Source organism: Lucilia cuprina, chromosome 3 (assembly GCF_022045245.1).
Source record: "Lucilia cuprina isolate Lc7/37 chromosome 3, ASM2204524v1, whole genome shotgun sequence".
NCBI classification, from domain to species: domain Eukaryota; kingdom Metazoa; phylum Arthropoda; class Insecta; order Diptera; family Calliphoridae; genus Lucilia; species Lucilia cuprina.
The window spans coordinates 8001206-8024371 of record NC_060951.1 but is presented as its reverse complement, the minus strand read 5'-3'; the positions used below and the strand labels follow the sequence as shown (position 1 = coordinate 8024371).

At 28.6% G+C, this 23166-nt stretch overlaps 1 protein-coding gene across 1 annotated transcript in view; it reads right to left on the bottom strand.

The window, feature by feature from the left end:
• Positions 1 to 744: 744 nt before the first annotated feature.
• Positions 745 to 23166, bottom strand: part of LOC111686158 (homeotic protein female sterile-like) — a 40142-nt gene continuing 17720 nt past the window's right edge. Inside the window, exons 7-11 of the mRNA XM_046945453.1 lie at positions 22802 to 22930; positions 6507 to 6562; positions 3277 to 3679; positions 1063 to 3067; positions 745 to 973 (exon numbers count right to left, since the gene is read on the bottom strand). Coding sequence (XP_046801409.1) covers positions 760 to 973; positions 1063 to 3067; positions 3277 to 3679; positions 6507 to 6562; positions 22802 to 22930 — 2807 coding nt within the window. The 3' untranslated portion in view covers positions 745 to 759. The remainder of the gene's footprint in view (positions 974 to 1062; positions 3068 to 3276; positions 3680 to 6506; positions 6563 to 22801; positions 22931 to 23166) is intronic.

The following is a 23166-nucleotide window of genomic DNA, read 5'->3' as shown; positions in this document are numbered from 1 at the left end:
AACTAGAACAGAACTAGAACAGAACTAGAACAGAACTAGAACAGAACTAGAACAGAACTAGAACAGAACTAGAACAGAACTAGAACATAACTAGAACAGAACCAGAACTAGAACAGAACTAGAACAGAACTAGAACAGAACTAGAACAGAACTAGAACAGAACTAGAACAGAATTAGAACAGAACTAGAACAGACCTAGAACAAAACTAGAACAGAATTAGAATAGAACTAGAACAGAACTAGAACAGAACAAGAAGGAAACTTTTAAAGGAACTAGAACTGATATAGAACAGAACTACAACAGAACTAGAACTAAACTAGAACTGAACTAGAACTGAACTAGAACTGAACTAGAACTGAACTAGAACTGAACTAGAACTGAACTAGAACTGAACTAGAACTGAACTAGAACTGAACTAGAACTGAACTAGAACTGAACTAGAACTGAACTAGAACTGAACTAGAGCTGAACTAGAGTAGAACTAAAACAGAACTGAACTAGAACAGAACCAGAACTAGTACAGAACTAGAGCAGAACTAGAACAGAACTAGCAAAGAACTAGATCGGAACTAAAAGAGAACTAGAGTAGAACTAGAGTAGAACTGAACTAGAACAAAACTGGAACTGAACTAGAACAGAACTAGTAGAGAAATAGAACAAACTAGAACAGAACTAGAACAGAATTAGAACAGAACTAGAAGTAACACAGAAACTAAACGGGAACTTAAATGTAACTAATGTAAAACTAGGAATTAGAACTATTCAGAGTTTCGAATTTTCTTAATTTTAAAACTTACCGCCTCTCGTCTTCTACGTTCTTGTTCCATGCGTCTTAACTCCGCGCGCTTAGCAGCAGCACGATCTTGTGGTGATTGTTGAGCAGCACCAGCTGGTGAACCACTGCCCTGGGGTGAAGCCTTTAAATCGTCAACTACCCGCGACAACGAAGGTTGAATGTCATGTACACTTTTTCTGTAAAATTATAAAATTAAAAAAAAAAACAAAATGCAAATGCTTTAGAAACTTTTCCTCTATATTAACAAAATCTAAATAGAACTTACCTCCCACTTTCCATAACATCCATTATGGAGGCTGCCAAATGAGCCGTACTGCTACTGCCGCCATGAGCATGAGGCGGTTGTACACCCGCCGCTGCAGCCGATACCGATTGATGATGTGTGGCACTTAGCTGTGAGGCTAAACTATTAACACCCGTACTGCCATTACCATTACCACCACTACTGCTGGAATTTGAACCGCCGCCCACCCCAACCATATGCGATGATTTAGAATGATGCTGTTTACGTTGCTGCTCCTTTTCGGCCGCTTCTTTTTGTCGTTTTTGTTCTTTTTCCTTTTCGGCGGCCTCCAGCTGCTTTTGGCGATCGGCCTTTTCTTTGGCTTTATTACGGAATTGCTGGAATGAGTCCATGGCAGGTTTGGTTTTGTTCGAAGTGGGGGTGTTTTGTGGTGAACCCGCCGAGGCGAGTATAGACCACGAACTGGGATTTTTAACATTTTGTTCATGGGTTTTGAATGCTTGTGCAAAATTGGCTTGATTACCGCCGCCAACGCCAGCGGACATGCCGGCTGTGGAGGGTATTTTCAAATCGGAGGGCGATTGTTGGGGAGGTGGCACGCCCGATGACTGTTGCTGCTGCTGTTGTTGTTGTGACTGTTGCGGTCTCTTGTCGGGCGGACTAGGCATCATGGATTCTATGGGTTTTGGCGTAATAAGCAGTTTATTGCAAGACTGTAGCGCTGGATCGAGATGACCCAGCACACTATTCGTATTTGAATCTTTCTTACCGCCTACTGAGGGCCCACCAGCTGGGGGACCGCCTAAAGATAAATTGCCTGGTAAACCAGCTGCTCCGCTACTCATCATCATGGCCAGCAAATGATTATCATTGCGTCCCGGCAGCTGATCAAATATCGAAGAACCACCCGCTCCAGCGCCATGTGGCAGACCCAGACCCAAGCCCAAACTATCTAAGGCATTGGATGCTACATCGGCCATATTGTAGCCATTGTTGTGCGCATGCTGATGTTGCACAGCCTGTTGAAATTGCTGCTGCATCATGGAGTTGAGACCCTCCATCAAACCGAACTGCATTAAAGGGAAGTGATTGCCATTCATGCCGGACACATTCTCGGCAGCGGCGGCACCTTTCGACAACAATTCATTCATGAATTCCACATGATGCTGGTTGTTGGCATGACTGGCTTGAGCCTGCTGGCTGCTCTCAAACACCTGCTGCTGTTGTTGCTGTTGTGTAGTTTGCTGTTGCATTAAATGAGCAGCATTAATACCAGCAGCAGCCATTAGAAAATTATCAGCAGCGCTTTTACTGGTTGGTGGCGGAGCCAACAGAGACGGCTGTTCCAATGAAGCAAGCGACTGTTCAACAGGGTCATCAAATTGTGGAATTTGTTTAAGTCCTGCAGCCAAGGAGGCTGTGGTCGTTACCTGTGAGGTGGCTGCTGCTCCGCCAATGCTGGCGGGCGTATCAGCCACTTCGTTAGGCAGTTTGTGTAAATTACTAGCGATGCGTATGCCACCACCGCCCCCAACAACACTACTAATATTTGTGCTGTTGCTGCTGCTGCTCGTGCTGGTCGTAGCACTGGCTCCACCAGCGGTACTCGCCACGGTTGAGGCAGCAACACCACCACTATTATTATTGCCAACACCGCCCATACTTCCTCCACCACTTAAGGCCGTGGTAAGAGCTGTAGCAGCGGCGGTTGCATTCACACCGACAGCAGAATTTGGTGGCATTGTCAAGTCACTTGGTCCATTAGTGCTGTCACCAGTACTAGCTCCACCAACAACACCCATACCACCACCAATCACAGAACCAACACCGGTGGCACTACTAAACGGTGTTAGTGTTGTGCCACCAGAACTGGCGGTTACTGGAATTGGAACGGTGGTTGGTGTTGTTTGTGAAGTAGGCGTTGCTGAAGGTGTTTTATTTGGATTGTTGTTATTGTTATTTAAAGCTGCTGCTGCATCTAAAGTATTGCTATTATTAGCTGCAGACGTTGGAGTTACAACTCTTACTAACAGGTTTTCAAACACAGCCACAAAAACAATTGTCAATTCATTTTATGATTTAAGGAATAGTTGGGATTTATGGAATGGGTTTTCGTAAATGAAAATATGAAATTTAAAACAAAAAAATCAAAAGATTAGTCACATGTTATGAATAAAAGAATTTAACTTAAAACAACTAAGAGATATTTTGTTTTATTACACTCTTTCAACTTACACATTTCTGTCACTTGTTGCAATGATCTTGATTGGCTTCTTGATTGTTGTTGTTGTTGTGATGATGATGATCTTACTGCTGTTGCTGCCGCTAGAGGAGGTTCATTTGTTAGATTACTGTTGCTGTTGGTATTCGTATTATTGCCAGCAAGTGTTCCTAATAAATCACTTGTTGACTGACTATTTACACCTGCGGCTGCTGCTAACTGTTGTTGTGAGGTTAATGTCGGTGGTATAGTTGTTGCTGCTGCTCCTTGTACTGTAGCATTAGCAGTTAAATTTAGCGATGGTACAGTATTAACTGTTGCTGCTGCTGTTGATGTGGCTCCCGCTGCTGAAGCAGTTGTTGTGGTCATACCACCACTACCAGTTACACTTGTGGGCGTTGTTATTAAATTATTTACCTATAATAAAGTGTTTTATAGAAATGATATTATGAAACATTTTATGATGTGAATTTATGAAAGAGGGAATTTACATTCAATTGCGTTTTAATAGTTTTGTACAATTTCAAAATACTTGACGAAAATAGACATACATCTTATAAAGAAAGTTTAAAATGTTGAATTTCTTTTGTGAAATTAAGAACATATTAGAAGTTTCTTAATATTTCTGTAGAATGTTACAAAAAAGCCTGTGATAATATTTTAAATGAAAGGGAAACTCAAACCAAAGTCAGTGATACCTTAAGTATTGCAAAGGTTTAAAAGTAGAACTGAAATAAAACTAAGATAGAACTAGAACAGAAGTGGAATAGAACTAGAACTAGAACAGAAATAGAACTAGAACAGAAGTAGAACAGAACTAGAACAGAACCAGAACAGAACTAGAACAGAACTAGAACAGAACTAGAACAGAACTAAAACAGAACTAGAACAGAACTAGAACAGAACTAGAACAGAATTAGAACAAAACTAGAACAGAAGTAGAAAAGTACTAGAAAAGAACTAGAGCAGAACTAGAACAGTACTAGAAGAACTAGAACAGAACTACAACAGAACTAGAAAAGAACTAGAACAGAACTAGAACATACCGAAAATAGAACTTGAACAGAACTAAAACATAACTAGAACTAGAACAGAACTAGAACAGAACTGGAACAGAACTAGGACTAGAACAGAACTAGAACAGACCTAGAACAGAACTAGAACAGAACTAAAACAGAACTAGAACAGAACTAGAACTGAACTAGAACAGAACTAGAACAAAACTAGTACAGAATAAGAACAGAATAAGAACAGAACTAGAACAGAACTAGAACAGAACTAGAACAGAACTAGAACAGAACTAGAACAGAAGTAGAACAGAACTAGGACAGAACTAGAACAGAAGTAGAACAGTACTAGGACAGAACTAGAACAGAATTAGAACAGAACTAGAACTAGAACAGAACTAGAACAGAACTAGAACAGAACTAGAACAGAACTAGAACAGAACTAGAACAGAACTAGAACAGAACTAGAACAGAATTAGAACAGAACTAGAACAGAACTAGAACAAAACTAGAACAAACTAGAGCAGAAGTAGAACAGAACTAGAACAGAACTATAACAGAACTAGAACAGAACTAGAACAGAACTAAAACGGTACTAGAACAGAACTAGAACAGAGCTAGAACAGAAATAGAACAGAACTAAAACAGAACTAGAACAGAACTAGAACAGAACTAGAACAAAACTATAATATAACTAGAACAGAATTAGAACAGAACTAGAACAGAACTAGAACAGAACTAGAACAGAACTAGAACAGAACTAGAACAGAACTAGAACAGAACTAGAACAGAACTAGAACAGAACTAGGACAGAACTAGAACATACCGAAAATAGAACTAGAACAGAACTAGAACATACCGAAAATAGGACTAGAACAGAACTAGAACTGAATTAGAACCTAGAACAGAACTAGAACAGAACTAAAACAGAACTAGAACAGAACTAGAACAGAACTAGAACAGAACTAGAACAAAACTATAATATAACTAGAACAGAATTAGAACAGCACTAGAAAAGAACTAGAACAGAACTAGAACATACCGAAAATAGAACTAGAACAGAACTAGAACATACCGAAAATAGAACTAGAACTGAATTAGAACCTAGAACAGAACTAGAAAAGTTCTAGCACAGAACTAGAACAGGATTAGAACTGAACTAAAACTGAACTAAAAGCGAACTAAAACAGAGCTAGAACACAACTAGAACAGAACTAGAACAGAACTAGAACAGAACTAGAACACAACTAGAACAGAACTAGAACAGAACTAGAACAGAACTAGAACAGAACTAGAACAGAACTAGAACAGAACTAGAACAGAACTAGAACAGAACTAGAACAGAACTAGAACAGAACTAGAACAGAACTAGAACAGAACTAGAACAGAACTAGAACAGAACTAGAACAGAACTAGAACGGAACTAGAACAGAATTAGAACAGAACTAGAACAGAACTAGAAGAAATAGAAGTGAATTCGAACAGAACTAGAACAAAACTAGAACAGAATTAGAAGTAAAGAGTAGTCTATTGACAATACTATATACTAGACAAGAATTTGAACTGATCTAGAGCTCCATAAAAACCATTATGTTTACTAGTGACCGATCATGTGTACTAGTGACGCATCCCTGAGATCATGGAAAAGAGCTTTGTCAATGTGCAGTTACAAAGAAGCTATTTCTTTTTCTTCATCCAAACAGCTTCTACAGTTAGAAACCTAATCGAGTTCTTACTAAGAGACTTGTCAAAGTGAACCAAAAAAAGGAAACCAGACAAGACTAGCTAACTAAATAACTAATCAGGCCAATTATGAGCACTGCAATAGGTTTGATAAGATAGACGAATTGTTTGACTAGTTAGTGATATCTGATATCTTTAACAGCTGTTAAAGCAAAAAAAAAAGAACTTCCAAAGAAGTGAAAAAGAAGTAGAATTTACACGATGGAAGTATTGAGAAAGTCCTTAAGAAGTTATGATTTTAACACAGGCTTATCATAGAGGCTTCTTTGGATGTCAATAATTATGACTTCCAAAGAAGTTAAAAAAAAATTCACTTAGTGCTACTTTAAAAGTGTTGATAAATGTTATTCTTTGGGAAGTATTTCGTTTTTTGGGATGCTCAACACAAAGAAAAAACATTTGTTAGTTTTATAAAACATAAATTATAAATAAAATTTGGAAAAAAATAATTTTTTTCTAAAAATAATAAATTTTAACGATAGTTTACTACTCACATTGCTACCATTTGAGTCGCGGGTTTTTTTCTTTTTCGGTGGACCCTCAGCATCGCCTGGAAAAGTTAGTTTTTTTTTTGGTAAAAAAAGAGAGAAAAAAAGAAATTAATTATAATTAAAGAAAAGAAAAAGAAATAAATTAAAAATAAAATAAAACAAAATACCTGTGAGTTTGTAAAAACATTGCAGAGCTGTAAAGCTGTAATACAAAAAAAAAAGAGAAAAATTGCCAGCAATTGTGTAAACCCGCCCCAAAAACAAAATAAATTTGAATTTATTTTAAAACCAATTTGAGAGGACAATAGAGAGAGCGAGAGAGAGAGAGCAGCTAAAATGGGTTTTGTGATACCTTTTTTTGTTGTAATTGAAAACACGTTTATTTTTTTTTTTTGTATTGATTTCTTTTTTTTGTTGTTGTTGTTTTTACTTTAATTATTATTAATAATTAAACTTAAATTTATAATTTATTTAGTAATTTAATATTAAACTTATGGTTTCATTGTGGTTTAGTTTTATTATACTTGTTGTTCTTGTTGTTGTTGTATTTATAAATCCACTTTTAAATATATTTTTTTTTTATATTTATATATATGAGTAAGTGTTGGTTTTTTTGTTTTTTATTTTTTAATTTAATATTTAATTTCATTTTTATTTTTTTTTTTAAATGTTTGATGACGTACGTACTTTGTAATGTATGATTTGCTTTTCTTGTTTTAACTTTTTTTTTGAGGTTAATTATTTTATATTTTTATATATAATTATTATTTTTATTTTTTTTTTTTTAAATTAATTTTAGTTTAAGAACGAAAAAAAGAAAATTTTAATATAAAATTAAAAAATACTTATAAAAACTAATATGTATTTATAACTTGTGTGTATGTGTGTTTTTTTTTTTTTAAATTTATTGAAAAATATTTTATTTTTCTCTATAATGCTAAAACAACAATTAAAATTATAAAAAAAAAATTTTTAAATTATTTAAATAAAAAAAACCTATTTTTTAAAATAATTCTTAGTTTATGTATAAAAGAAATTTAATATTTTTAATTAAATGAAATGTTTTAAATTTTTTAAAATATTGTTTTACAACAAGTTTTGTTTGTGGTAATAACACTTAAATAATAATTAATTATTTTTGAAAAAAAAAAATTTAATTAAAAAAAAAAATTTTAAATAAAAAAAAAAATTAAAAACATTTATAAAAAATAAAAAACAGTAGAGAAAATTTAGCGAAAAAATGTCTTCAAGAATTTTGTAAAATAAAAAAAAATTAATGGCACTAAAATTAGTTAAGAGCCAAGCTAACTAAAGAAGGCCCCCCCCTTACCCCTGGTTCATTTTTCTCTTTTTAAAAAATTTTTAGTTTAAAAACAAAAGTTGCAAAAGAAAACATTTAAATATTCATACAATTTTATTTAACTTTAATGGTTTGTAGTCCCCCTTGGGGCTTGTAACGAAACCCTTGCTTGAATCTATCTTTAAAAGTTTTGTTTTTTTTTTTCTTTTTTAAAAGATTTTTAGTTTAAAAACCAAAGTTGCAAAAGAAAATATTTAAATTTTCTTAATACAATATTGTATTTAACTTTAATGGTTTGTAGTCCCCCCTTGGGGCTTGTAAAGGAAACCTAGCTTGAAATTGTCTTTAAAAGTTTTGGTTCTTTTTTCTCTTTTTTTAAGATTTTTAGTTTAAAAACAAACGTTGCAAAAGAAAACATTTAAATTTTCTTTATACAATATTTTATTTAACATCTTTGGTCTGTAGTCCCCCCCTGGGGCTTGTTAAGAAATCCTTGCTTGAAATTATCTTTAAAAGTTTTTAGTTCAAAACAACTTTAAACAAAAGTTTTCAAAAAAGTATTAAAGTTTTTCCATAAATTATATTATTTAATACTAGTGGTTGTAGAACCCCCGGGGACTTCCTTAAAAAACTTCTTTATAAAGTCTTCAAAAGTTTTTTTTATATTTTTAAAGGCTTTTCTATTGTTGTCTCGAAAGAAACCTCTTGTTGTGTTAAGAACCATTTAAACATTTTAATTTTGACTTTAGTGGTTTATAGTCCCCCCTGGGGCTTTTAGAAGAATCCTTGCTTGAAACTATCTTTAAAAGTTTTTAGTTCAAAACAACTTTAAACCAAAGTTTTAAAAAATTATTCAAATTATTCTATAAATGATATTATTTAATATTAGTGATGTGCAGACCCCCCGGGGGTCTTCTTTAAAAAATCTTTAAAATTTTTTTATATTTTTAAACGTACATCAAAGGCCTTTCTATTGTTGTCTCAAAAGAAACCCCCTTGCTGTATAAAGAACAACCTAAACATTTTAATTTTGACATTAGTGGCCTGTAGTCCCCCCTAAAGCTTCTAAAGAAAACCTTCCTTTGATCTTTCTTTAACAGTTTTTTAGTTTACAACTACTTAAACAAAAGTTCTTAAAAAGTATTTTAGTTTTTTCCAAAAAATATATTATTTTACATTAGTGGCCTGTAGACCCCCTCGTGGGGTTTTTAAAATACTGTTTTAATAATCTTTAAAGAGTTCTTCAGAATCCCTGGGGGGTTAAAGACCACATTTGACATATAAATTGGTTTTTATGGACAAAAATGGAGCTCTTCTTATAATTCAACTAAAATACTGTTCAAATAATCTTCATGGAGTTTTTAAAAAACCCTGGGGGGGGGGGTTAACAACCACAAGTCTTATATAATTTGGTTTTTATGGATAAAATGAAAGAAAATGTATAAATTATGAAACGATTTTGTTTGAAATAAGAAATTAAACTTTAATTATCTTTAAGGAGTTCTTTAGAACCCCTGGGGGGGTTAACAAACCACACTTTATATATCATTTGGTTTTTATTGTAAAAAAGGAAAGAAAATGTATAAATTATGAAATTATTTTGTTTGAAATAAGAAATTATACATAAATATTGCTTTAAAAATCTTCAAAGAGTTGTTTAGAGCTGTTGGGGGGTTAACAGACCACAAGTTTTATATAATCTGGTTTTTATGGGAAAAAAATGAAACTTTTCTTGTTATAGATCTTAGAAAATGTGTAAATTATGAAATTATTATGTTTAAAATATGAAATTGTAGAAAAATATTGTTTTAATAATCTTTGAAGACTTCTTAAGAAACCCGCGGGGTTACACAGACCACAAATTACATATAATTTGGTTATTATGGGAAAAAGGAAACTCTTTTTATTATAGACCTTAGAAAATGTATAAATTATAAAACTATTTTGTTTGAAATAAGAAATTATACAAAAATATCGTTTTGATAATCTTCAAAGAATTGTTTAGAACCTTTGGGGGGGCTAACAAACCACAAGTTTTATATAATTTGGTTTTTATGGAAAAAAGGAAGAAATTATGATTTTTTTTTTGTTTAAAATAAGAAATTACACAAAAATTAAAACAATATTAATCTTCTTTAGAACCCTTGAGGGGTTAACAGACCACAATTTTTACATAATTTGGTTTTTATGGATAAAATAGAATAGACCTAAAAAAATTTGTAAATTATGAATATTTTAAGAAATTACACAAAAATATTGTTTTAAAAAACTTCAAAGAGTTCTTTAGGGGGAGGGGTACAACAGACCACATTTTACATATAATTTAACGTTTTATTGAATTAAAAGTAAATTTTGGCACTAAGAAGTGTAGACCTTTGTAAATGTGTAAATTATGAAAGTACTTTTTTCGAAAAAAAACTACCAAGAACCCTTAAGGGGGGTTTAGAGACCTTTTTGTAACTTTATTAAAATTTAAGCTTTCTACTAAATTTTTCTCTACTGCAGTTTTATAATTTTTTTTAAACATATTTAATATAATCACGCCAATAATATATAACAAAGTAAAAAGTTTTGTAAAGAAAATTATATATTTTTTTAAACTTAATTGAGTTTTTTTTTAAAGAAAAGTTTTATTTTTTTAACTTTTCTTTAAAATTTTAAATATTTTGTTTACTATTTTAATTAATTAATGTTTGTATAAGTTTTTTTTTTTTTAATAATTTTTCTTTTTTTTTATTGTTAACTAATTTTATTTTTTTTTTTTTTTGTTTTTAAATATAATTTCCCTTTTTTATTCATTTTTATTAATGAAAAATTATGTAATTAGCTAAATTTTTTTTGTTTTTGCTGTTTAACCAATTTTAAGGGTGAATTGATTCGGTTTATTAAATAAAATTGGTCAAATATTTTTTTTTTTTAATTTTTCTATTAATATTTCGAGCAAAAGGACGAGGAGGCTGTTTTTTTTAATGTAATTGTTGTTTAACGTTTAAGCTACAACATATAGTAAACTGTGTGAGTAGTTTATTTACTTTTTAATACAAACTTTTTATTTTTTATGATTTTTTTTTATTATTTTTTTTTAATAATTTTTATATAATTTATTTTATAATTAAAAAAAAAAAATCATTTTAAGCTGCAAAATTAAAAAAAAAAATAATAATCAATAATTAATAATTATAAAAATACAAAAAAAAATAGTACGCTTAAGTTTACATAAAACAAATATTATTTAATTTTTTTTTTTTTTTTTTTTTTTTTTGGAGAAATTTTTTTTATAAATTAATTTTAATTAATTTTTTTTTCTTTAATTAATATTTATATATAATTTACAATTTCAAAATTGTACGTTGAAATAAATTTTAATATTTTTTTAAATCCAGTTCATTTTGTTTGTAGAAAAAAACATTTTTTTTTAATATTTTTATTATTTTTAATAATTGTACAAAAAAAAACGTGCAAACAATGTGTAAAGGGGAAAGCCGACAGCCGAAAAATAAATCAAACGCGTTTTTAAACAAAAATTTATTGAAAAAAAAACTTTTTTTAGTTTCTCTTATAGCTTTGCTTTTGGGTGTTTTTTTCATACTTTTGTTTTCTTATTGTTTTCTTTTTTTAAAATATATTTTTTTTACTTTTATTGTGTCTTAAGCTACAAAAAAAAACAAATATATTTTTTATTAGTTTTATATTAAAGTTATTGCATTGCCTTTAGGTTTTTTTAAATTTAATATAAATTATTTTTCTATTTTTAAAATTAAATTTGTAAAAAAAAAACTGTCAAGAAATATCTTTTAAAAACAAAGATTTTTATTTAAAACGTGCTTTACAAAAGAGAAAACAATAAAATAAGAGTGTGTGTGTATGTGCGTACGCTAAACTGACTGGTGTAGTTTAAAAGTGGTCTAGTGTCCCCCGGAAGTCAACAGTAATAGGTTAGATTACTTCTGAACTTTAACTTAAAACCTTTTTTCACAGTATGTCATAATAAACAATCACTTCATTTAAACCATTCTTTTACTTTAGAAAACCTTTAGAAAAAGGCTTTAGAAGTGATCTAGTGTCCCCCGGGAGTAAACAGTAATAGGTTAGATTACTTCTGAACTTTAACTTAAAACCTTTTTTCACAGTATGTCATAATAAACAATCACTTCATTTAAACCATTCTTTTACTTTAGAAAACCTTAGAAATAGGAGTAAACAGTAATTTGTTAGAATGCTTCTCAACTTTTAAATTTAAACATTTCGTCACAGTTTGCCATATTAGAAGGCCACTACATTTAAACCATTCATTTGCTTTAGAAAACCTTTAGAAAAATTTCTAAAACTGGTCTAGTGTCCCCTCCAGGGAAGTCAAAGTGCAATTTGTTAGAGTGCTTCTGAACTTTCTACTTTTAACTTTAAACATTTTTTCACAGTATTCCATAATAAAAGGCCTCTTCATTTAAAACATTCATTTTCTTTAAAAAACCTCTAGAACTGGTCTAGTGTCCCCTTCAGAACACAAAATGCAATTTTTTAGAATGCTCCTAAGCGTTTTACTAGACATCATTGTAGCAAAAAATGTTCATTTAAAACATTCATCAGCTTTTTAAAAGTCTGTAGAAAATAGTCACAAAGTGGTCTAAGTTCCCCCCCAAAGAGTTAAAATAGAATGGTTAACCATTTCTTTAACTATTAGTAGAAACATTTCGCCACCATATGCCATACTAAAAGGACACTTGATTTAAAACATTCATTTGCTTTTAATGATCTTTAGAAAAACGGTCTGAAACTGGTCTCGAGTTCCATCCAGGGAGTCGAAGTGTAATTTGTTAGAATTCTCCTAAAAGTTCTACTAGAAACCATTGTATCAAATAATCTTAATTTAAAACATTCATTCAGCTTTGTAAAGGTCTTAAGAAAACAGTCTCAAAGTGGTCTAAGTTCCCCCCAAAGGGTTAAAATAAAATGGTTAACCATTTCTCCAACTTTTACTAGAAACGTTTTGCCACCATATGTCAGCATGAAAGTGCACTTAAAACCATTAATTTGCTTTAAAATACCTTTAGAAAAATGTCTAAAACTAGTCTATTTTCCCCCTTTGGGCATCAAAGTGTAATATATTAGAATTCTCTTAAACTTTTTATTAGCAAACTTTGTAGCAATAATCTTCTTCTAAAACATTCATTCAGCTTTTGAAAGACCTCAAGAAAAAGTCTCAAAATGGTGTAAGACCTTTAGAATAAGGTTTGAATACTGGTCTAGAGCCCCCGGGGGGTTAAACAACTTTAAAAAAAGCTTTAGAAACATTTATAACAATAAGTATTCATTAAAGGACTCTTTATTTAAATACCACATCTACTTTTAAAGACCTTAAGATAAAAAGTATGTATGTGGTCAAGAATCCCCTATTATATTATATTTAAATGTTAAACTCTTTTCTATGTTTGCTTTTTTATTTGGTCTACAGCACCCTAGGGGGGGGACTTTAGAAATTAGCATTTCTCTTGAAAACTGAACTAAAGACCCCAGGGGATTTTACACTGCATTTAAAGTGTTTTGAAACTATTTTAATTAGAAATAAAGAAAATTTAAGTTTTTAAGATTTTTTCTTATTGGTAGCATTTGGCCCAAAAGACCCCTGGAGGTGTTTCAACTTTGAAAAGAAGATATTACCTATTAATGTGAAAATTTTCTTTTTTTTAGATTTTTAAAGGATTTGACAGAAAAATAATGATATTTTTGTTATTGGTTAAAACTGGTCTAAAGACCCCAGGGGTTATAAACCTAAATTTATTGTATTTTATAAAGATTTTTTGTAAAAAAGTGAATATTTATGTTTTTGTGGAGAACAACATTACATTTAACTTGTTGTTTGAATGTGGTGGTGGTCTAAAGTCCCCAGAATGAGAATGAATGAGAATGAATAAATGTTTACCCTCTCTAGGTGGGGGGGGGGGGGTAGTCATACAGTAGAATTTGAAGTAATTTTAGTCAAGTTACGAGTATAAGAGGGGTTCAAGTGTTTACTAAATCCTTAGCTAATATGTATATATATTCCTTGACGCGTTTTACACCCAAAATTAAACTAAATTTTTACACACACTTTTTTTCGAATTTTTTTTTTTTTTATTTTTTTACTAAATTATTAAAACAAAAATTGTTTTTCTTTTAATATTTTGCCGCATAATAACGTGTTTTAAATTTTCTCGTTAACTCGTAGTTTTTTTCATTTTGAGAATTATTTTTCTTAAATAATATTTAGAACTTTACACACTTTTTACACATTGTCTGCAAGTGTACTAATTAAAAAATCATTCTTTTTTTTGGATCTTAAACAAACAAAAAAACATTTTTTTCATTTAAATGAAATTGTAAAAAAAAAAAGTTATTTTTTTACAATTTTGAATTTGTAAATATGAAAATTTTTTTTTAGTTGAAAAAAAAAAAACTAAACGCGTACCTTAACTTTATTTTTTTGTATTTTTTATAAAATAAAAAATTTTATTTAAAACACTTTTGATTTGTTTGAATTGGATTGTTAATTTTGTAGCCACGTTTTTTTTTTAATTTTATTTTATTATAATTTTTATAAAATTGTTTTTGTACTATTTTATTAATAAAAAAAAGAATTTTTTTTTTAAATATTTTCTTTTTTCTTTGTAGAGATAATTAAAGAGGAATTTTTATTTAAACGTTTATTTCATGTTATTTATAAGTTTGTCTAGTGGTTAAGCCACCCCAGGGGCTGTTACACTTTAATTACTTAAGTTTGTATTTAAATTCTTTTTATAATTTATCCAAAGTTGTAAATCTTTAAGTTATTCTTTTAAATTATAATATTTATTAATTTCTAACATTTTTAACATTTCTGGTCTTGAGTCCCCCGGGGCTTTTACTGCCTATTTACTTGTTTTACTTTAAATTTAATTATTTTTTATAAAATTTAAAGTTAATTCTTTACAAAACAGCTCTTTTTTTACCTAACAAAGGAACTGATTCGTTCATCTAATATATGTATATAAGCTTTATGACCTTTTGACCTTTTCTAAATTTTTTACTTTAAACTACATATTTCATTAGTTAAAATTGTTTTTTTTTTAATAGAAAAAATTCTTAAACAAAAACTTTTAAAAAGTTTAACTTTGTTAAAAAGAATTCCCTGGGGTATGCGGGGTCTTTTTAACTAAAAAGATCAAAGTTAAATTTATTAAATTACAACTTTAAAACAAAAATATTAAATTCAAAAACATTTTTTGTTGAAAAAAGTTATAAATCTCCTTTTTAAGCAATTGCTTAAAATCATGACCTTTTGACCTTTTGCATAATTTTATAAACTCAAATCGCTTATAACGTTTTATAAACTGCGAAACTCTTTTAAACTCTTTAATAAACTCAAAAAAAAGTTATAAATTTCTCTTTAAAAAAGTAATGTTGTTTTTAAACTGTTGTAGCCCCTAGGGGTACTCTGACCTTGCCTTAAATTATAGTGATTTATTTACGATTAAATGAAAATTATATAATTGTTTAAACAAAAATTCAATTTTCTTACAATTGCGGAAACTACTTTGTAAAAAAGAGAGATTTCAAATATTTGATGCTCCCCAGGGGATCATGAGACCATAGATTTTTAGTGCTTTCTTTATAAAAAAAAATGAAAATTTAACAATAATTTTATATAGTTTTACATTTTTTTACAAAATACGGAGAACTACTTTATAAAATTAAAGTAAAAAGAAAGTTTTTTCAAACTTTTGAGTACTCAGGGGGACTTTAGCCATATACTTAACAATACATTCTATACGTTTTATACAAATTTTCAATTTTTAGAACTTTTGTGGCAAATTCTTGGAGAAAATACAATTTTTCAAACTTTAAAAGCCCCCAGGGGTACTTAGTCCTTGGCTTTATAAAAAAAATGAATTCATTATTTCATACACATTAAGAATGTTTTACGATTGTAGGGCTTATTTTGCTAATTGTTAGAAGAAAGTAAGTTTTTTTAACTCTTGAAGATCTTAGACCTTGTAATTATAGCGCTTTTTTGGCTTTTTAATAAAAATTAAACAAATATTTAATATTGATTAGAATTCTTAAAATTTTAACAACTATTATGCAAATTTTTAGAAAGAAGATGATTTTTAAACTCTTAAATACACCCAGAGGGACCTTTGACCTTGTAATTAAAGCGCTTTTTGGTTTTTTAATGAAATTTAATATATTTTTTAAACAAATTTGCAACTTTTTTACAATTATAAGGATTTCTTTACAAATTATTAGAAAGAAAATAGTTTTTTAACTTTTGACGACCCCCGGGGCACCTTTACCCTTGTAATTAGTCTTTTTTCTTTTGAATAGAATTTAAATACATTTTTTATTTAGTTGTGCAACTATTAACTATTACAGAAATTGTTGGGCTATTTATTAGAAAGAAAAAAGTTTTTTAACTCTTTAAGACCCCCAGGGGTACATTTAACCTTATAATTATTGCTTTTTTTTCTTTTTAATGGAAATTTAAGAAACTTTTTACATAGATATGCAATTTTTTACTGTATCAAGAATTGTTGGGAAAATTTTTAGAAAGAAACAAGTTTTTAAACTTTTGAAGCCCCCCAGGGGTACCTTTGACCTTGTTTGCTTTTACTTGTTGCTTTTTAATAGAAATTAAACACTAGAAATTAAGCAAATTTTACGTCTTTACAATTACAAGAATTGTGGGGGCAAATTATTAGAAAGAAACAAGTTTTTAAACTTTTGCAGAGCCCTTGGGGGTTATTTTGACTTTGTTTTTAAATACTTTTTACTTTTTAAAAGAAATTTAATACAAAATTTCTCAAATTTTTACAATTATTTGAATTATTTTGTTAATTTCCAAAAAAAAAAATACTAAATTATGAAACTTTTAAAGCCCCCCCAGGGGGATTTTAACCTTATAGTATTTAAAAGCCCCCAGGGGGTTTTTAGCCTTATTTTTACTGTTTTTTCAGTTGTTTTTCTTCTAAATTAAACACATTTTCTATGCAAATTTTACATCGTTACAATTATAAGAATTGTGGGGGCAAATTATTAGAAAGGAACAAGTTTTTAAACTTTTGCAGAGCCCTTGGGGGTTATTTGGACTTTGTTTTTTTAAATACTTTTTACTTTTTAAAAGAAATTTAATACAAATTTCTAAAATTTTTACAATTATTTAAATTATTTTGTTAATTTTCCAAAAAAAATACTAAATTATGAAACTTTTAAAGCGCCCCAGGGAGATTTTAACCTTATAGTATTTAAAAGCCCCCAGGGGGTTTTTAGCCTTATTTTTACTGTTATTTCAGTAGTTTTTCTTCTAAATTAAACACATTTTCTATGCAAATTTTTTATCGTTACAATTACAAGAATTGTTGGACAAATTATTAGAAAGGAACAAGTTTTTAAACTTTTGCAGAGCCCTTGGGGGTTATTTGGACTTTGTTTTTTTAAATACTTTTTACTTTTTAAAAGAAATTTAATACAAATTTCTAAAATTTTTACAATTATTTAAATTATTTTGTTAATTTTCCAAAAAAAATACTAAATTATGAAACTTTTAAAGCCCCCCAGGGGGATTTTAACCTTATAGTATTTAAAAGCCCCCAGGGGGATTTTAGGCTTATTTTTACTGTTTTTTCAGTAGTTTTTCTTTTAAATTATGTTAAAAAATTTAATTTATTTTGATTTGTAATATTTTTAAACTTATAAATTACTTTTAAAATAAGCGTTTAATGGAATTCCCCTTTTTTTAAAGGTATATATATGACGTGAGAGAGGGAGAGAGTAAAATACCTCCAAATAAAACTTTGAAAGTATAGATTTTGTTTTTTTTTAGGATAAATTTTATTATTATGGATATAATATTATTTTATTATTATTTTTTGTTATGTTATGAAAAAACGTAGCTTTTGTTTTATTGTTATGATTTGAGTTTTTGGTTTTATTTTGTAGTTAAGGATTTTTCTTTTCTTTTCATATTTTTGTTTTAAATATATAAAAAATTATTTTTTTTTTTTAAATAAACGTGTTGATTCAATTTTAATGTTATTTTTTGTTGTTGTTTTGTTGTTTTTTTTTTAGCTGCTCTATTTATAATATATAAATAAAAATTATATATTATATAATTAAAATGGAATGATTGGCTGCCCCCAATACACAATTGCTTCACGATTTTCTTTTTTTTTTTTAAATATAGATTTTTTTCTGTAACTCACATAGGTATTTTTTTTAGATTTATTTTTTAGTTTTTGTTTAAAAAATAAATTAATTTTTTTCATTTGTTGTTATTGAAAATGTTCTGGTATTTTTTTTTAAACAACTACTTGAGAAACACAAAGGTTAAAACTTAAAAAAAAAAGTTTAATATAAAAAACAAAATTATGGTTTTTTATTTATAAAAAAAAAAAATATAATGATTCAAGCATTAAAATACAAGTTACCAGTAAAAAGTTGTTATTATTTAAACAAACAAAAAACTACTTTATAAAGAAAACTATTTATAGAAAAAAGTAAATACTCAAAAAGTAAGTAAGAAGAATAAACTAAATAATAATAACAAAAACAAAGTCTACAGTTTAAAAAAAAAAGATTTAAAAGAAAATTTTTTAAAAATTTTAAATGTTTAAAGTTTTGCTGTTTTAATTTTTTTATATAAAGTTTGTTAACAAATTGTTTAACAATTTGCTTTTTTTAATTAAGACTTGTCTAAAATTTAGTTTTAACTTTAAAAATAAAAAAACTTTAGCTTTTTGTTTTTTTTTTTAAGAAAATATTCATAAACAAAATATTTTATATAATATTTAAGAAAAATTAATAATAATAATAATAATAATTACAAAACAGATTATAACATATTGCACATTTAAAAGAAATTAGAACTTTGTTCTAAACCAGTAAGAGAAAAAAACTAACAAAAACAACCTTTATATTTTCCTTTTTTTCTATAAACATCATCATTTTTTATAGAAATTTTTAATTATTTTTTTTAAAGTAAATGCAAAATTTTAATGAAATTCTATTGGTGTAAAAAAAAGAAAACAGCAAAACTTTAAAATTTTCACAAAAAAAAAGAAATAAAAAAGTATAGTTATAAAAAAAGCAGTTATTTAATTTAGGTAAAAGTATAAACTGATCAAAAGACCCCCAAAAGACCCCTATGGGGAACTAACTAAAGTAGCCCCTATTTAGTTCCCCTAGTTAGTTCCCGTATATATAAATCTGCAATTTTATCTTTAATCTGATACTCATATTAAGTAAAAGTTTAAACTGGTTAAAAGACCCCCGGGGGAACGCTTTAAGATTCTTCTTTATACTTTTGTTGCAACTAATAGCTTTACTTTGTTTAACATTTGAAAACACATAATTCTTACTTCTGCAATTCCATTTTTTATCTAATACTCCAATTAGGTAAAAGTTTAAACTGGTAAAAGACCCCCGGGCGAACTCCTAAAGCTTCTTCCTTATACTTTCCAAAAATTGTTAAAATTTAAACAAATTTCACTGCAACTAATAGCTTTACTTTGTTTAACATTATATACTGAAACTAGGTAGTAGTTAAAAGAGGTCAAAAGCTCCCCGGGGGTACTCTTTAAAGCTTTTTTCTTTATACTTTCTAAAATGGTTAAAATTTAAACCGATTTCACTGCAACTAATGGCTTTACTTTACAGTTTCATTTTTAATCTGTTACTCAAATTAGGTAAAAGTTTAAACAGTTCAAAAGACCCCCGGGCGAGCTCTTTAACTTCCTTCTTTATACTGTTTGCTGCAAATAATAGCTTTACTTTGTATTACATTTTAAAACAGGTAAGGATTAACATTTCAGAAGCCCCCAGGTGTTATTCAGCCATTAACTTTTGTTCTTCTAATTATCATACATATGATTTCTATTTCTGCAAAGTTATCTTAAATCTGGTGCTAATTTAAAACTTGTGATAACCGTAACCATTAGTAAAACATCATTTTCCTAGTTCTATACCCCCCGAGGGGTATATGGCTTTATATGTATTATACTTTTGGAAATTAAATTATTTTAAATCAATTTCCTTACAACTATTAAGTGTTCATTGTATAAATTTAAAAATGTAAAGTTTTTGAAGTTTATGTCTTGTAAAAATTTGCATCATTTTTTATACAAATTTCAAAAAGGTACTTTAAAACCCGTTAAGAAAAACAAAGTTTTGTAAAGCCATTACCCCCCAGGAGGCACTTTGGCCTCACACATATATAAGACCTCTACTTTCCCCTTCTTTGTGTAGCATAGTTTCATAATTTTTTGCAATAGAATCAATAAGTAAAGTTTTAAAACTTTAGAAGCAAAGTAATTTGGAAACCCGTTAAGAAAATTTAAGTTTTGAAGAGTCATTACCCCCCAGCGGTTACTTAAGCCTCATAAACTTCTACTTTTCTTTTATATTGTGTAGCAAAATATCATACTTTTTTGAAATAAAGCCTTAAAAGTCCGGGAGCAAAGTACTTTGAAGCCCGTTAAGAAAAACTAAGTTTTAATGAGCCATTACACCCCAGGGGGACTCATGCGCATATAGATCTCTTACCCTTAAATTTATCTCATGATATGAATTTTCTGAAAATGCAGCATTTTAAACAAGTTTCTAAGAATTAAAGGTTTGATGATCTTTACATTTTGAAATAGGAACAAAATTTCAATCTACAATAGACCCCCAGGAGTTTTAAGACCTTAAATTTATCTCATGTTATAAATTTTCTGTAATTTTAAACAAATTTTGTAAGAATCGAAGGGTTTACGTTCTTTACAGTTTGAGGGGACAAGAAAATTGCCAACTGCAGTAGATCCCCGGGGGGTTCTTTTGACATTACATAAACTATAGTCTATACTGCAATCTATAGTCTAGTCTATTCTCTAGTTTATAGTCTAAGACTAGTTTCTATAGTCTAGACTATACAATGTACTGTAGAATAGTCTAGAAACTAGACTATGGAATATAATACAGTCTAGACAATATACTCGAATATAGATTTAACTATAGACTAGACTATAGGATAGACTATAAACTAGTTTATAGACCAGACTATATAGAATACACTATAGTCTAGTATGTAGTCTATTATATAGTCTTGTCTATAGTCTCGCCTATAGTCTAGTCTGTAGTTTAGTTTCTATATTCTAGTCTATACAATAGGCTGTGGAATAGACAATAAACTAGACTATAGATTCGACTACAGACTAGACTATAGACTTAACTAAAGACTAGACTATAGGATAGACTATAAACTAGATTATAGACCAGGCTATATAGACTACACTATAGTCTAGTATATAGTCTATTCTATAGTCTAGTATGTAGTCTCACCTATAGACTAGTCTATAGTCGCGGCTATAGTCAAGTCTATAGTCTCGTCTATAGTCTAGTCTGTAGACTAGTTCCTATATTCCAGACTATACAATAGGCTGTGGAATAGACAATAAACTGGACTATAGATTCGACTACAGACTAGACTATAGACTTAACTAAAGACTAGACTATAGGATAGACTATAAACTAGATTATAGGCCAGACTATATAGACTACACTATAGTCTAGTATATAGTCTAGTATATAGTCTATTCTATAATCTAGTCTTCAGTATCGTCTAATGTCTAGTGTTTAGTCTAGTTTCTTTATTATAGACTTTACAATAGACTGAAGAATAGACACTAAACTAGACTATATTTTAGACTACAAATTAGTCTATTGACTTGACTAAAAAATAGACTATATACTAGACTATAGGTTAGACTATGGACTAGACTATAAACTATAGTCAATTATGTAGCCTCTTCTATAGTCTAGTCTATAGTCTTTTCTCTAGTCGTTTCTATAGTTTGTTACATAGTCTAGTCTAAAGTCTATTCCATAATCTAGTCTAGCCTCAAGTATAGTTTATAGTCTATACTCTAGTCAATAGTTTAGTCTATACTCTAGTATTTAAATCCACAAAATATTAAATAACTCCTTTTTTTAAACAACAAAATAAAGAGAAGTCTACAGTTTTTACAGAACAGAAGAAAGAATAGTAAAAGAGAAAGAGTTTTTAAAGAAGAAAACAAATAAAATTAATATTAAGTATAAAAAAATAACTAAAAATAAACTACTAATCACTAACCTATTATTTGTTGTTATTGTTTAATTATTACAAAAAAAAGTATATAAACAAAACTTAATAAACTTAAAACAAAAAAAAAACTGAGGAGGGATAAAATGTGGCAGAGCAAAACTAATGTTTTCAAAGCAAATTAACAGGAGTTTATAATTGTTATTTAACAAAGAAAATCTTAAACTTTCTTTTCTCTGGAGGGATGAATGTACATTCTACTAAAAACTAAAGGAATCAAAAAAAAACGGAAAAAAAAACTAAATTACAAACTCCTTTTTTTTGTAAGAAAACCTAATAAGAAGCTAAAGCCTATCGAATCGAAAAGTAATAAATCAAAATATATATTTGTTAAAAATAACTTTGTTTTAATTCTCCATTATTTTCTTTCTATTTTTTATCTTTTTTTTTTGTTTGTGTAATATATATTTTTGTTATATATTTTCTTACATTTAAAAAAAAACAATATTTGCATTATTTCAGAAATTAAAAAAAAAACTATCTTCAATAACTATTGTATATGTAGTATGTATGTATATAATGCTTGTAATCATTAATTTAAAAAAAAAACAGAAATATTTTAAAAATTTAAAAATTACTGATAAAGTAAAGAGATAAAGAGAGAAATAATAATGTTTATGGTCAAACAGAAAACTAAATAATATAATTATGAAATTGAGTGAAATTTTTCTTTTTTTAAGTTTTTCTTCTCGTTTTTCTTTCTTTTGTAGTTATAGGGTAAATAGTAGTATGTAGTAGTACTAGTAGTAGTAATAGGTATTAAGATAGGGAAGGTTTTAGGTTTTAGTTTTGATAATAATCATAATATTTATAAAAAAAAATGAATTATAAAACAAAATTATATATAATAAATAAACGCGTCCTAACCTGCTTCACTGTCACTTGAATCGCTAGAACTACTATCGCTTGAACTGGACGAGGATGAATCGCTAGAACTAGAACTAGATGATGGGCGATTTGCGGGTTGAACAGCTTCAACTTTATTCGATGATTCGTCTGAAATGAAAACAAAAAGAGCAGAAAAGGGAAAAATTATTTAAATTGTTTTTTAATAAAACAAATAACTTTTAATGAAGATGATTACTCTCAAGTCAGGACTATTAGCTACTTAATAGACTATAGTCTAGTCTGGTCTATAGTCTGGTCTATAGTCTAGTCTATAGTCTAGTCTATAGTCTAGTCTATAGTCTAGTCTATAGTCTAGTCTATAGTCTAGTCTATAGTCTAGTCTA